The following is a 17317-nucleotide window of genomic DNA, read 5'->3' as shown; positions in this document are numbered from 1 at the left end:
GGGGATACCACATATGTGGGACTTTTTGGGAGCCTAGCCGCGTACGGGGCCCCGAAAACCAAGCACCGCCTTCAGGCTTTCTAAGGGCGTAAATTTTTGAGTTCACTTCTCACTACCTATTACAGTTTTGAAGGCCATAAAATGCCAAGATGGCACAAAACCCCCACAAATGACCCCATTTTAGAAAGTAGACACCCCAAGCTATTTGCTGAGAGGCATGTTGAGTTCATGGAATATTTTATATTTTGCCACAAGTTGCGGGAAAATTACAAACTTTTTTTTTTTTTTTTTTTTTAACAAAGTTGTCACTAAATGATATATTGCTCATGCATGCCATGGGCATATGTGAAATGACACCCCAAAATAAATTCTGCTGCTTCTCCTGAGTACGAGGATACCACATATGTGGGACTTTTTGGGAGCCTAGCCGCGTACGGGGCCCCGAAAACCAAGCACCGCCTTCAGGCTTTCTAAGGGCGTAAATTTTTGAGTTCACTTCTCACTACCTATTACAGTTTTGAAGGCCATAAAATGCCAAGATGGCACAAAACCCCCACAAATGACCCCATTTTAGAAAGTAGACACCCCAAGCTATTTGCTGAGAGGCATGTTGAGTCCATGGAATATTTTATATTTTGCCACAAGTTGCGGGAAAATTACAAACTTTTTTTTTTTTTTTTTTTTTCACAAAGTTGTCACTAAATGATATATTGCTCACGCATGCCATGGGCATATGTGAAATGACACCCCAAAATAAATTCTGCTGCTTCTCCTGAATACGGGGATACCACATATGTGGGACTTTTTGGGAGCCTAGCCGCGTACGGGGCCCCGAAAACCAAGCACCGCCTTCAGGCTTTCTAAGGGCGTTACAGTTTTGAAGGCCATAAAATGCCAAGATGGCACAAACCCCCCCCCAAATGACCCCATTTTGGAAAGTAGACACCCCTAAATTTAGGGGTACACTAGTGAGACTAGGTAATAAATGGTGGGTGCCCTGAAACTATAAAAAAATAACTAACCAACCAGCGTCACCTGTAACAGTTATATGGTGATCACTGGTGAAAGGGTTAACTAGGGGGCAATTAGGGGGCTTTATGCGGTAGTATATGGGGGTCCCTGGCGCTATAAAAAGCTGCAGCGAACCTAAATACCTACCTGCCTAACTAGCGTCACCTGTGACACTAATACAGCGATCAGAAAAACGATCGCTTATTAGGCTGGGTTCACACTGGAGCGATGCGGGAACGCCACGAATGCGCGGCGGGTTCCCGCATCGCATGCCTCCCGGCGGCAGTTCACACTGCCCTATGCGAACTGCTGGGAGTGTCAGTGAAATGTTACTGACACCCCCAGATCAGTTCGCATATCGCAGTGCGATCTGCAAACTCGGATCGCATGGTGTGAACACCCATGCGATCCGATTCTGCTGCGGGCCAAAAAAAGGGTCCCGTGCGAATTTGCGGCGGGTGCGGCGGGTGCGGCGAATGGCTGAACTCGAATCGCACAGAGATCGGATGTGATTTGCACTGCAGTGCGGTGCGAATCACATCCGTTCTCATAAACCGCTGCAATGTGAACCCAGCCTTAGTGACACTGGCGACGGGGGGTGATCACGGGGTTAAACCTTTATTGGGGGGGTTAGGGGGGTACCTTAGAACTAAAGGGGGCTAACCCTAACTGCCCTAACAGTTATTAGTCACAAATGACACCCGCCGGGTGATCAGGGGGTTAAACCTTTATTAGGTAATAAATGGCGGGTGCCCTGAAACTATAAAAAAATAACTAACCAACCAGCGTCACCTGTAACAGTTATATGGTGATCACTGGTGAAAGGGTTAACTAGGGGGCAATCAGGGGGCTTTATGCGGTAGTATATGGGGGTCCCTGGCGCTATAAAAAGCTGCGGCGAACCTAAATACCTACCTGCCTAACTAGCGTCACCTGTGACACTAATACGGCGATCAGAAAAATGATCGCTTATTAGGCTGGGTTCACACTGGAGCGATGCGGAAACGCCGCGAATCCGCGGCGGGTTCCCGCATCGCATGCCTCCCGGCGGCAGTTCACACTGCCCTATGCGAACTGCTGGGAGTGTCAGTGAAATGTTACTGACACCCCCAGATCAGTTCGCATATCGCAGTGCGATCTGCAAACTCGGATCGCATGGTGTGAACACCCATGCGATCCGATTCTGCTGCGGGCCAAAAAAAGGGTCCCGTGCGAATTTGCGGCGGGTGCGGCGAATGGCTGAACTCGAATCGCACAGAGATCGGATGTGATTTGCACTGCAGTGCGGTGCGAATCACATTCGTTCTCATAAACCGCTGCAATGTGAACCCAGCCTTAGTGACACTGGCGACGGGGGGTGATCACGGGGTTAAACCTTTATTGGGGGGGTTAGGGGGGTACATTAGAACTAAAGGGGGCTAACTCTAACTGCCCTAACAGTTATTACAGTCACAAATGACACCAATGCAAAAAAAAAAAAAAAAAAAATGACATTGGTGTCACTGTGACTGGGGGGCAGGGGTAATTGGGGGGGTGATCGGGGGGTAAAGGGGGGGTGTGAGTGTGCCTGGCATGTTCTACTGTGTGTGTAGAGTGTTGGTGCAACTCACCGATCCGCTCTCCTCCGTGTCGGAACGAAAAATACCGACATGGAGGAGAGAATACATCACTTCCTCTCCTGTGTTTACATTACAGGAGAGGAAGTGATGTCACCGGGGATTTCTATTCGTCGGGAGCGATTGCGAGGGGGTGGCCATGAATGAATGGCCGCCCCCTCGTCCCGGATCGCTCCCGGACGAAAACCGACCGCCGCAGGCACCGGGCGGGGGCCCGATCGGGCCCCCGACCCGCGGGAGGCAAGGGACGTACATGTATGTCCTTATGCCTGCCCGTGCCATTCTACCGACGTACATCGGCGTGCGGCGGTCGGCAACTGGTTAAAATACTTTAGTTAAAATCGGTATTATATATATTGTTAATGGTTATAAACATGTGACTATAAAAATGTAAAAGATGTATTGTTATGTAAAATTAAACTACTTCCAGCCATAAAGTCAGTGGTCATATCTCATGCTGTTTGTGTGATTCTTTGCAGTCCACGCCAAGCTGATCACCTTATCTCATCGCGTCTACAATCATCGGCTCTCTTAATTCACATTTTGAGGCCGGTAACATTTTGGGGGCTCGTCCGGGATTCGTTGTGTTACCAGTGAGAAGGAAGCGCGAGACAAGCGTGAGCCTGCTACAGAGCTACAAGGAGAGTCGTGAGAGTCGTCTGTCTCGTGAGTGCAAGTCTTCAGATTGCAACAGAGATGGCGTCTCCTCGTCGTGCGCTGATGTGGGATATCCGGAAACAAATTCATCTGCTTAATGAAGAACAGCTGCATAGCCTCGCTATTATGCTGGAAGATGAAAGAGACGTGGACGTTCCATCAGTGACTGGTACCAACGAAATGGAACTTGTTGAATTTATTGAAGACTACTTGAGAAGTGATCAGCTGGAAAAGTTGGAAGATCAAGGTATGTCTTACCTACTCATTATCCAAGACAAGATCAATGAACTAAAACTTAACAAGGAAAGTACACCAACTGTGGACATTGCAACCGCTGCAAAAAAAATAAGTAGTGGGACTGCAAGGACTGAACAGGTATCGGAGGTGGTGAGATTAACTGATGTTGTTGCTTTATTGCCACGTAGAGAATTTAAAATGCATGGTGGTGTAATTTCAGATCATGGTTCGGACATGAGTTACAGTAGCGTGTGCAGACAAATTGACCAGGGTCTAACAGAAAAATTCCCTGAATCTGAAATTATACGCACAGTGTTGAGAATAATCAAACCTGGTAATTTTAAAGATATGTTGACTGACAAAGATGATCTTACTGTTGCTGAATTGAAAAGGTTTTTGAAGTCACATATGAGAGAACAAAGCAGTAATGAGTTATTTCAGGACCTTAGCAATGCTACCCAGCAAGAAAGAGAAACAGCACAACAATTTGTTTACAGGCTAGTGGGGTTAAAACAAAAAGTTCTGTCTACATCACAACATGATAGGCGAGAGCTTAGCTATGACAAAAAACTGGTGCAAGGCATATTCCTTCATACACTGTATCAGGGACTAAATGAGAAAAATTCTAATGTTAGATGAGATATCAAGCCTTATGTGTCTGATTTGACAGTAACGGATGACGTTATCATAGAGCAAGTCACCAGATCAGTTGATGAGGAAACAGAAAGGCAGGGACGCTTAAACAGTGCACCTAAACATAAACCTATTACTGTTCATTCATCACAGATACCAGGTAATAGTGAAAAAGACACCTTGCAAAAGAGAGTTGAGGGAGATGTTAAAGCAAATCACACTGCATTAATGGAACTAACAACACAGGTCTCTGCTCTCACAAAGAACCTGGAAAAGATGATGAAGCTAACTCCTATTGTTGGAAACCAAATGACTAAGCCACTAACCAATGTTCAAGTTCCAGATACAACTCACTGCAAGCCCAGGTGTGATGATTGCATTAAACGAGAGAGTCAGAACTGCTACCATTGTTTCTACTGTGGTTGGACAGGACACAGAGTGGTTGATTGCTTGAAGAAAAGAAGGCAGTCGGGAAACGACAGACGGTCACTGGGAAAGGGACAACCAGTGACCACCTCAAATGATCTGTCCCATGCTAAGGTAAACAGGGTATTCACCCACCGGTCAACTAGAACACTCCCAAAAGAGAATGGATTCTCCAAACAACACGTAGCACAATTAATTGGAGGAAAATGCCTACTGTCATGTCGGATGAATGGTGTACCGGTTGACATGTTGATGGATACAGGAGCTCAGGTCAGCATTGTCGGGAAGGCATGGTTAGAAAAGTTTCTACCCAGTGTCTCCATTAGGCACATACAAGATTTACTTTGTGATGACAACTTATCCATTACAGCTGCAAATGGTTCTATCATTCCATTCATCGGGTGGATTGAAGTCTGCCTGGAATTCGAAAGTAGTGGACATGGAAACTCAGCCATTTATGTGCCAATGCTGGTGAGTGACTGCTGTAATGACAATCCAATTCTTGGGTTTAATGTTATCGAAGAATTGGTCAGAGAAAACCGTGACCGACCAAACAGCACCCAAAACCTGACTATCTTGCTGAGTGAAGCTATGAAAGTAAGACAGAGTGTAGCGAATAACATTGTCAATGCTGTCAGTCAAGCAACTGACCCAGGAGAAATATTCGATAGTCGTATGGTCAAAGTGGGGAAGAAGGGACTCCAGATTAAAGGAGGCGAGCTCTGTGAAGTCAAATGCAGAATTAGAGCGTGGCCGAAAGGAGGAATCATGTCATTTGAACCACTTCCCGAATATCCAATTGAGGAAGGACTTGAACTATTTCCTTCAGTGGTAGATGTGCCAAATGGGTTCTCTAAACTGGTGAAGATACCTATACTGAACCGTGCTCAACATGACATCTATCTTCCACCCAGAACAGTATTGGGTACCATTTCTCCAGCAGCTGAGATTCTACCATTGTCTCCAAACAAAGACGATGGAAAGGGAATTGATCAGAAGAAAAGGGTGTTTCATGTAAACCAGTTGAATCAAGTGGACACTGGAAATCAGCTACCCACTAACAAATCTGTTAAGTGGCACCCACCTGTCAATTTGGAAGATCTCTCAGAAGAAGAACAGCAGATAGCGAGACAAATGTTATATGATGAATCAGATGTCTTTGCTCGAGATGAGGGAGACATAGGATGCATCCCTAACATGAAACTGAGGATAAATCTGAAAGATGAAACTCCTGTCCAGAAACGGTACAATTCGATACCGAAACCCCTGTACAAAGAAGTGAAAGAATATATCCAAAACCTTCTTGACCGAGGTTGGGTAACAAAATCTTCTTCCGCATACTCATCACCAGTTGTTTGTGTTCGAAAGAAGGACAGTAGCCTACGACTATGTGTTGACTTTAGGGAGTTAAACCGAAAGACTATCCCAGATAGACATCCACTACCCAGAATACAAGATCTGCTGGATAGCTTAGGAGGATTTACGTGGTTCTCAATCCTGGACCAGGGTAGTGCGTATCATCAAGGCTTTGTGCATGAAGACTCCAGACATCTGACGGCTTTCAGCACCCCCTGGGGACTCCTGGAGTGGAACCGTATTCCATTTGGATTAACGAATGCCCCAGCAGCTTTTCAGAGATGCATGGAGAATGTATTAGAGGGCATCAGAGACAAATGTTGTTCTCCATACTTGGATGACGTACTTTGCTACTCCAAAACTTTTCAGGAGCATGACAATGATATTAGGCAAGTGCTTAGTCGAATGCGTGAGCATGGTATCAAACTTAGACCGAAGAAGTGTGAACTCTTTAAACGACAGATTCGATACCTTGGACGAATGGTGTCAGAAGAAGGCATCAAAATTGACCCAAAAGATCTTGAAGCGGTATTACATTTGAAAAGGAAAGAACCAAAAACAGTGGGAGGAGTCAGATCTTTGTTAGGATTCCTGAGCTACTACAGGTCCTTCATTCAAGATTTCTCTCGACTTGCTAAACCACTGTATGAACTTTTGCAGAACACTGAGAAAGAATCTGCTACATCCATCCCCAAAAACAATCGGAGGGAATCCACAAAGAAAAACGGGAACAAAGCACAAGTGCCATCTAAAACACTGATTCAATGGACACCCAAACATCAAGCTGTGGTATCCAGACTGGTGGACATGCTAACCAATCCACCAATTCTAGCATACCCTGATTTTGACTTACCCTTCGTCTTACACACTGATGCTTCCAATGAAGGCCTAGGTGCTGTACTATACCAACGACAAGGAGAAAAACTTTGTGTTATTGGGTTTGGCTCCAGAACATTGACTCCAGCAGAGCGCAATTACCATCTTCACTCTGGTAAACTTGAGTTTTTAGCTCTCAAGTGGGCAGTCTGTGACAAATTCAGAGATTACTTGTACTACGCTCCAACATTCACCGTTTACACAGACAAAAACCCATTGACATATGTATTGAGTACTGCCAGACTGAATGCTGTGGGTCATCGCTGGGTTGGCGAGTTGGCTGATTTCCACTTCGATATCAAGTACAGGCCAGGTAAACAGAATGCAGACGCAGATACACTGTCACGATTTCCGGTGGAACTCACAAAGAATCTGAGTGAGTACACAGAGCTTGTACCATCTGAGGTTGTGTCAGCTATGTGGCAAGGGAGCAAAGCTGTTGACGAAGAAGAGGCATTATGGGTGGCTTCATTGACTCTTCACTCAGAAAGTGATGTGGCCGAAGAATTGCTGAAAGGACAGACAATCTGCCCATTGACTCAGGAGAATATCAGAGCATTACAACAAGACGATACCAACATTAGAGAAGTGGTCTGGCTTAAGGAGAACGACTGGATTCCAAACCACAAAGAAAAGGAGAGTATGACCAGCAAAACAAGACGTTTGATACATGAATGGAATAAACTCAGAGTCGATGAAGGAATCCTCTACCGACATTCTGGAACCCGGAAACAGCTAGTTCTACCAGAAAAGTTAAAACCATTGGTCTTAAGAAATCTTCATGATGACATGGGTCACATTGGTACTGAGAAGGTAACCCACCTAGCGCGTGAACGATTTTACTGGCCATTTATGCAAAGAGACATTGATGAATATGTGCTGAAGAAGTGCAGCTGCATCAAACAAAAGCGTCCAAATATCACCGAAAGAGCACCTATGGGTTCGATTACTACCAGTTCACCTTTGGAGTTAGTATCCATTGATTATCTTCACTTGGAGAAAAGCAAAGGAGGATATGAGTATATACTTGTAATAGTTGACCATTTCACACGCTTTGCACAAGCGTATCCAACTAAGAACAAATCTGGAAAAACGGCGGCAGAAAAGATCTTTCAAGATTTCATACCACGTTTTGGCTATCCAGAGAAACTCCACCATGACCAAGGAAGAGAATTTGAAAACAACTTATTTCAGACATTGCAACGATTGGCAGGGATTTCTCATTCAAGAACTACTCCATACCATCCACAGGGTAACCCAGTGGAAAGACTGAACCGTACTTTGTTACAGATGCTTCGCACCTTAGAGGAAGAGAAAAAGTCAGATTGGAAAGAACATCTTCCACATATGGTTCATGCATATAATTGCACCAGGCATGAAGCCACAGGATACTCGCCATTCTTTCTATTGTATGGAAGATCTCCTCGTTTGCCAATTGACCTAATGCTCAACCTAAATTTGAAAAAGGAATCAGAAAGTCAACCAACATTTACTCAGAAATGGGCATCTAGAATGCAAGAAGCTTACAAAATCGCATCCGAGAATAGCAAAAAATCATCTGCTAATGGGAAGAAGTACTATGACAAAAAGATAAAAGGAGCACCTCTTCAACCGGGTGATCGGGTCTTAGTACGAAATCTCTCTGAAAGAGGAGGACCTGGTAAACTTCGTTCATACTGGGAAGAATCAGTACACAAAGTGGTAGAAAGAATCAAAGATGGGCCTGTGTACAAAATTCAGCCTGAAAGTGGTAAAAAGACTATTCGAGTACTGCACAGAAATCTTTTACTACCAGTAAATGACCTACCAATTGAAGGACACATTCCAAGAGTACCGATGAAACAAAGACAATCAAGTAACAGAAAGGATACCAGAATGGATCTGGACCAGGAGGAGGAATGTTCAGATGAAGAAAGATGGTATTATCCTTATATACCAGAGACTACAGAAAGTCATGATTGTATTGTGTCTCAACCAAACTCTCAAAAAATACAGAAAATCCCATTAAGAGTTTCTGCTGAAGAGTTCTATCCTACAACTACCACACCCAATCTTGAACAAGAACAAAATGATGGAACAGTAGTTGGCGACCAAATCTGGGCTACAGACATGGTGGGACTAGACACTGCAGAATTACCCTCATTAAGTCAAGACTTACCTGTGAACCAAGATATGCAAATGGAAAATGATGTTGATGGAGAAGACTCAACTCCTGTCAGAAGATCTACCAGACAAGTTAAGCCTAAAGAGATCTTTACATATGACACACTAGGTCAGCCAAGATACATACCAAGTCAGATTCACACCATACAAACTCCTACAATGCTAGCTACTCCCATGACATGCCAGGTAGTTAACGTAGCTCCTTGGTGGCAACAAGTACCTATTTGGGTTACTTAAATCACTAAATAGTGTTCAGATACCAATTGAGTTTAATGTCGGGAGCCAATAACTGAAGGAGGGGAGAGTGTGACGGACTGGGGTTTATATGGTCACAAAACAGACACCCCAAAGCAAAGTACATATTCATTTTTTTTTTATATTTCTAAACATCTCCCTTCTATTCTATTAATAACCAGTAGATGGCAGAGAAGGTACACAAACAGAGTCTATATAAGGCCACACACCATGTGACTGGAAATTAAACTACTTCCAGCCATAAAGTCAGTGGTCATATCTCATGCTGTTTGTGTGATTCTTTGCAGGTATGTACTCTAAATTGTTCCTGATCTGTATTAACCTGTGATAGAAAGATTCCTAAACATCTTGAGCAGATGCAGAAAAAGTCTCAGCAGATTTTATGCTATAGTTTTGCTGTAATTAGAAGTTTAGAACAGCATGTGTCAGAAACATGAAAATACTGCATTAGTCAGAACAAATGTCTATGATAAACACTAAACCGTTCTAAACAGGTATGTTTAAACCTGATTTATTGAAAATGGCATAGATTTATAGAAGCACATGTTTTCTGTTATTTAATATAGAAAAAACCTATTGTATGTAAAGCTTATGTATTGCATCATACAGACATGCAATGTGCACCATCTAGTGGTTAAAAAAGAGTACTACCATGAAAATATTTGTATTAAAGCAATGCATTGCTAGTATGATTATTGCACACTTAAAGTGTACCAGAGAGATAAAGATAATTATCTATAACACTGAATAACAGGGATATATATGTTATTAAATTTAGTAATGTTCATTGTTATAACTACGTTTTAAAATACTTTAGTTAAAATCGGTATTATATATATTGTTAATGGTTATAAACATGGGACTATAAAAATGTAAAAGATGTATTGTTATGTAAAATTAAACTACTTCCAGCCATAAAGTCAGTGGTCATATCTCATGCTGTTTGTGTGTTTCTTTGCAGTCCACGCCAAGCTGATCACCTTATCTCATCGCGTCTACAATCATCGGCTCTCTTAATTCACATTTTGAGGCCGGTAACAAATGCACAGTCATTACTCAATTGAAATGTTGGTTCTGAGACTGAGGAAGGCAGGAACATGAGCCTACAGAGAGGGAAGAACACTGGTACACAAATTGGCATTCATGTTGCACCAGCCACAGCGTATTGCCAAGTTGTCTCCGGTGGTAATGAGGATGGAGGAGATGATCATAATGAGGTCACTGACTCAACTTGGGTCCTGGATAGAGCAGAAAAGGAAAGTGAGGGTGAGGCACAACCCCAACAAGGCAGCCATCACTGAAGAGTAGAGTGCAGCCACCCTATTCCCTCACATTGTGGAGCTGTTATCTCCCGGCCCAGTTCCCACAGCTCAGCTGTCTGGGTCTTTTTTTTTTTAGTACATATGCTATTTGCAAACTTTGTCTCAAGCACATCAAGTGTGGTAAAAACACCAACCATGTCCAGCATCTAAATGCAACCTTGTCAAAGCTGCTGGCTCTACAACTTCTCTCTTTCCATCTGGTGGATTCAGCCCCCTTCCATGAATTTGCAGAATGTGCTGTACCACAATGGCAGGTTCCCAGTCACTATTTATTTTCACGTAAAGCCATTCCAGCTCTCTGCCATCATGTGGAAGGCAATTGTGTAGCATTGTTGGGCAAGGCAGTCAGCTGCAAAGTCCACGTTACTTCTGACACGTGGGCCGGCAAGCATGGGCAGAGACGATATATTTAGTTCACAGTACACTGGTTAACTCTGCTTGCAACTCAGAAGGATGCAGGATAGGGCTCAGTGCTGCAGCTTGTTGTGCCCACACATTTTCATACAGCTGGTGATGATGCAAGATTTGTCAGCTCTACCCCTACTCCTCCTCTTCCATGTCCTCCTCTGCTGAATTGTTCTATAAACCTCAAGTACCCTCTAAGCATTCAAGGGGCTATTCATTGAGTCAGACTAAAAGGTGCCAAGCATTGCTTCAGCTGGTGTGTCTAGGGGACAGGAAACACACCCTAGCAGAAATTCTTGCAGCTCTGCAGGGACAGGCCCCGAGGTGTTTCACGCCAAGCCAGCTGGAGCCAGTCTGCTCTTAGACAGGGAAGGTTGACACAATTGTCATGCCTGGCATAGGTTTTTGTGTAGCAGTATGATAACTCCTGCTCTGCTGCTTACAGCTGGGGACCCCACCACCTCCCCCACCCAAAGTTTTTTCAGATGAAAGAAGTCTATTTCTGATAAATGGGTTTCCTGGAGTAGGGCGATGTCGGCCCATAAGCGAAGGTGACGTAGTACCTTCATGTGTTTTATAGTGGAGCTCCAGGGAATATTTTTTTGGTGGCCATTGGGAAAGGTAATGGGTTTTTAGCTAGTAGAATAAGTACTCTCAGAAGATCGAAACCGTGGGCAGAAAAGGGGTGTAATGCTACCCGTAAAAAGTGAGGGGAAAGGTAGGCAGGTGGAAAAATCCAGCAGAGGATGGAGAAGGTTCAGAAAGGTCAATAAAAGCCAATAAATAACAAAACTATAAAACATTGGTATTACTGGCTTCACTTTTTTCTACACTGTGTGTCACTAGGCTCTGGGTCCCTAATGCCCTTGTCCACTGGCAAGTAGAGAAGATGCTCCATAGGAGCGATGTGAGGCATAGACAGTACAAATGGACTTTACCCTCAAGTAGAGCATCCCTTTCAGTACAATAAACAGGGTAATATAGAGGTAACAGTAAAATAACCAATATAACCAAAAAACAGAGGACCAGGTTCTAGTTGGATCATCAGGTTTATTACGGTGAGTAGAAATGCAACCTCAGAATTGCGAGGAGGTTACCAGATCTGTGGATAGAACTGGGTCAAAAAAAGAAAAAGCACAAGGAACTGACCCTGGGCTCCCTCTGAGACTCAGTATAATCACCTGCAGCTAGAAAAAGATCCGAACTTGATCTTCTTGGGAGCATCTTTTCATGGGCTTCATTGATCTGTTCGAGAGATGGACTCCTTCCTGGCTGGTGGCATCTTCTCTGAAGGCTGTAGATTTAAAGATCTGAGGTACTGCTCCGCTTCTTAAGGGGAGTGAAATGTCAGGTGCTGGCCATTTGGTATGTGCTGTCATGAGATGTAGGATGGCGGGGTAGACAAGGGTAAATTTGAGGTGTTGTTGAAAAAGAACAGGGCAGACCTGGCCGAAAGCTTTGCGTTTGCGGGGCACCTCTGCAGAGTAGTCTGCAAACAATAAGAGATTATGGCCATCAACTTGCAGGGTGCGTTGTTGCCTAAACTTTTGTAGTATAAGCTGTTTGTCTGCATAATTCAGGTAACGGGTGATGACCGGCCTTTGAGACAATCTGTTTTTGATAGGAAGACCTAGCATATGCGCCCTTTCCACTATGCACTGTGTGTCGAACCCCAGCGCCTTGGGGATGGCAGAGGAGCACAGCTTTGCCAATTCGTTAGCTTTGACTGATTCTTGGATACCAATAATATGCAAATAGTTCTGCCTGGAACAGTTTTCCAGGTCTTCTAACTTATCCAGGATAGCCTGTAAAGCTTCATCATGTGCATATAAAGCATTGGATACTTGAAGCATTTCATCCTCTATGAATGAGAGCCGGTGCTCTGTTTCCTGTTTGCACCGCGGCTGTCTTCCCAGCTCCTTCTGAAGCTGAGCTATACCCTGTGTGACAGCCGCCTCCACTGAAGAGACGGTGAAGGAGAGAAGGGCTGCCACAGCATCAGTGATTCAGGCATATGCAGAATCAGTCACTGCAGGGGCACATAAAGCTGCCAAGAGAAGCGGTTCAGAGCTGAAAGGGAGGGGGGAGTTCTCCTCAGGGAGATCCTCTATGGCTGCGGGTCGCGCGATGAGGGTCTTGGTGGCAGGCAACTCTAAGCTGTCTGTCTGGCTGTGCTGTGTATGCGGGCGGGATCGTCCAAGGAACTGGTCCATTAACATGCCCAGCACTGGTGAGAGGTGAGTCAGCTGCGGGAGAGCTCCTAGAGCGGTCTTATATGCTGATTTCAACGGGCTTAGCTGGAGCTATGCTGTCTGACCTCTGCACCACATAGTGCCAGACCTAATGATTTTCAGTAAGACAGCTACCTGTCTCTTGCGTTTCTGCATTTTGGACTGTGGTTACTTCTACCAAACTGTGTTGACCCTGGACAATAATTACTTTCCTTACTGACCATCAACTGTGTTATTCAATTAAGTTTTTTTTTGGCAGCCCTTATAAAATGTAGCTACAAAATGATGGAAGCAAAAAGAAAAGCAACTTTCCTTTTATAATGTTTTAGATCACTTTTTCCACTAGCCAGCAAAATAAAATAGGTGACCAAAAGGTAAAAACACTTTCTGTGAATTCTAAATTAAAATTTTAAAGACTGTTCTCAATTATAGAAAAGGGGTTCCCAAGGTGTTATAAATTTAATCTTTAGAGATCAATAATGAGACTTTCAGCTTTGTGTTCTTACAACACAAAGCTTTATCCTGCGGGAATGCCAACATTTTATATAAGAATAAATCATTCAGTGCTAGAAATGCCTACATGTAAACCTGAATGCATTGTGTAGGTGCACCGTACAGATTTTCTAATTAATCCTCAGATCCATAATTTTATTATTATTCTATAAATTTGATAAATTTAAACAGAGAAAAAAAAAGAATAATATGAGAAATATGACAGAGATTTCCTCTTTCACTCTTGTGGGTCTATCAGACCATCCACTGACCATGAATGTACTTTTTGCACTCTTTCTTCTCATCTATCTGATGACTCTGATCATAAACCTTCTTATTTTTTTATTGGTCCTCACTGACTACAATCTGCACAACCCAATGTATTTTTTTCTTGCCAACTTGGCATTTCTGGACATGTCCTATTCATCAGTGACCTCACCAAGGATGCTCTTTGATTTGGTCACAAGAAGCCGATCAATATCCATTCCTGCCTGTATAGTCCAAGTCTTTTTCTACATCTCATTTGTTTGCTCAGAACTTTTCTTGCTCTCAGCTATGTCCTACGACCGATACATTGCCATCTGCCACCCCCTACATTACAAACTAATGATGTCTTGGAGAGTCTGTATTCGAATGGCCTCTCTGGTCTGGGTTGCAGGATGTTCTGTCTCTTTGGTTTATACTTTATTTTTGCTCAGGTTGTCCTTCTGCAGAACATCTTCCATCCATAACTTCTTTTGTGACGTCCCACACTTATATCAAATTACATGTACTGATCCCTTCATAAACATGATGGTCATATATTTATTAGGTGGTAGTACAGGATTGGGAGCCTTTCTTTTGACCTTTTTTCCCTATGTCTATATTTTCAGTACCATCCTTAGAATCCGTAGCAAGACTGGAAAGAAGAAGGCCTTCTCCACCTGCACATCCCACCTCACCGTGGTCTTCATCTTTTATGGCTGCTTCATTTTTATTTACTTGGTCCCCACTTCCAATGATATGGTCAATTTAAACAAACTATTTACAGTCATAACTTCCCTCATTAACCCATTGCTGAATCCTCTGATCTACAGCCTGAGGAATAAGGACCTTATGGAGGCACTTATGAAGTCGCATTATCACCTAAAATTAATCCAGGCGTCATGGTGAAAAATGTCATTGTGAACATTGACACTTTTTTTTTATTTCTGTGCCATTTTCAGTTGTTTAAAAAATTCAGGAATGTCCTTTATAAAATGTAAATGCTTTGGGTGCTCGTAGTTGTACTTACCCCTACATGACCAGAGTTCACTGTAACCCACAAACCAAATGTAGCAGTTTCAATACACTTTGGTTATCCTAAAAATATTTGTCTACCATTAATGTGCACCTACAGGGCTATTAATTAGAAAGTTTTTATGAATACCCAAATCAGATTATATACAGTAAAAGCTGACAAATAGAGAAAGATCAGAAAACATGCAGTTTTAGTTTAAATAATGAGCAACTTATAATACTTTTTCAAATATTTTCACCAAATTATTTTCTCCTTTTTCTCCCAAGTACAGGAACCCCAATGTAGATATTGATATACGTTGGATCTTTACGGTTGATAAGCAATATATTGTACTCAGCGGGTATATGGGTGAGGACTTAGGATCGAATGCCTCTGCAAACCTATGCTGCATGGCCTCTGTGATCTTGCAAAGCCTGCAAAAGGACCCTTGGATTTGTGGCATCAAGGAGAGGGATCGTTACTGGCTGGCAACCCTTCTTGATCCATGTTACAAGGGTAAGGTTGCAGAACTTATCCAGCCTTCGCAGAGGGAGCAGAAGATGAAACATCTTCGGGAAAGCAGACCTACTCAAGCACCGCATGGCATCTTTTTGCCTGAGTGCTTGCGTAGCCCCTTGAACGCCTATGGAGCACCACTCCAACAATACTGAACCCTGTCCTGTCCTGCAAAAGGACCCTTGGATTTGTGGCATCAAGGAGAGGGATCGTTACTGGCTGGCAACCCTTCTTGATTCATGTTACAAGGGTAAGGTTGCAGAACTTATACAGCCTTCGCAGAGGGAGCAGAAGATGAAACATCTTCAGGAAAGCAGACCTACTCAAGCACCGCATGGCATCTTTTTGCCTGAGTGCTTGCGTAGCCCCTTGAATGCCTATGGAGCACCACTGGTTTAGAGGGGAAATCTGCAGAGGAAGAGGCCATAGAGAAAGAAGAGAAGGGGTGGAGGAGAGAGCTGTGGCAAAATCCCCACTGCTAGCATTTTGGAGCCATGGTGCTGGAAAAAGCTCCAACAATACTGAACCCTGTCCTGCATCCTTCCCAGCTGCCAGCAGAGTTACCCAGTGCGCTGTGAAAGAAAGGTAACGTCCCTGCCCATGCCTGCTGGACCATGAGTCAGCAGTAATATGCACTGTACTGCTGAACGCCCTGTCCAACGAGGCCAAAACATTGCCTTCCACATGCTAGTAGAGAGCCAGAATTGCCTTCAGAGAAAAGAAATGGCGTTTGGGAACCTGCCACTGGGATACCGCACATTCCACAAAAGAGTGCAGAGTCTACCATCTGAAAAGGCAGCATTTGCAGTGCTAGCAATTTGGCCAAGCTAGCATTCAGATGCTCAGCATGTGGATGACTGGAACTGAATTTCTTAGCAACTGGGGTAGGGAAATTTACCTGCTAAAATCTGATGTTGGTGTACCGCTAGCAGATTGGCTACAAGTACTTGGAACACCTATTTCTATACCATTCATTCCTCTCAGTGCAGGTTTCTGAGAGGACTGAAGGTATAGCGGGGTTGGAAATACCAGCTGATGAGGAGCAAGGATGCCTATACTATTTACTTTGTTTTGTTACATTAAGTTTAGGGATGTGGCACAGAAATTGACCACATTTTGATCAAATTATATCTGTGACTAATTTGTCTACCATTTTTATGCACCTTGTTGTTGCCAGACTTTTCTTTCCTCCACTGCCTCCCAGAGATTGCTTAACTTCACGTTCATTGTTTCGCTGATGCTATCTATCCATCTTGTTTTCTGTTGTCCTCTTCTCCTTTTTCCTTCCATGTTTCCCAGCATCCGGGTCTTTTCCAATGAGTCCTCTCTTCACATTAAGCCAAAGTATTTGAGTTTCAGCTTAAAGATCTGTCCTTCCAGTAAATATTCAGGGTTGATTTCCTTCAGGGTTGACTGGTTTGTTCTTTTTCCCGCCCAAGGGACTTTCAGGAGTCTTTTCTAACACCATAGTTGAAAATCATCAATTCTTCAGCGTTCATCCTTCCTTATGGTCCAGCTTTCACAGCCATAGGTTACTACTGGGAATACCATAGCTTTGACTATACAGCACATTGTCAGTAGGGTGATGTCTCTCTGCTTTTTATAATGTTGTCTAGGTTTGCCATTGCTTTCCTTCCAAAAAGCAGGCGTCTGTTAATTTCATGGCTACAGTCACTGTCCGCCTTGATCCATAAAGGGGTTTATGCACCTACAATGCTATTTTATAAATTCACCTGATCAGATTCTTTAAAAGCTGACAAATAGAGAACAATCTGAAAAAAATGCAGTTTTAGTTTGATATTTGAGGTTATAGCTACTTAGGATCAGACCTATTGAAAAGCTGAGCCTGAAGTTAATTTCTTT

The 17317-nt window shown here is 43.5% G+C and overlaps 1 protein-coding gene across 1 annotated transcript; it reads left to right on the top strand.

The window, feature by feature from the left end:
* The first annotated feature begins 13773 nt into the window (after positions 1-13773).
* LOC143958093 (olfactory receptor 1G1-like) lies at positions 13774-16085 on the top strand. The gene has a single exon (XM_077467545.1). It carries the CDS (start codon positions 13891-13893, stop codon positions 14830-14832), a length of 942 nt encoding a protein of 313 aa, XP_077323671.1. The 5' UTR covers positions 13774-13890; the 3' UTR covers positions 14833-16085.
* The last annotated feature ends 1232 nt before the right edge of the window (positions 16086-17317 follow it).

The sequence above is a fragment of the Lithobates pipiens genome, unplaced genomic scaffold (genome assembly GCF_037356315.1).
Source record: "Lithobates pipiens isolate NorthernLeopardFrog02 unplaced genomic scaffold, aLitPip1_a1.2 Scaffold_56, whole genome shotgun sequence".
In the NCBI taxonomy this organism is placed as follows: Eukaryota; Metazoa; Chordata; class Amphibia; order Anura; family Ranidae; genus Lithobates; species Lithobates pipiens.
Note: the sequence above shows the minus strand (reverse complement) of the source record. Positions and strands in the feature narration are given on the sequence as shown.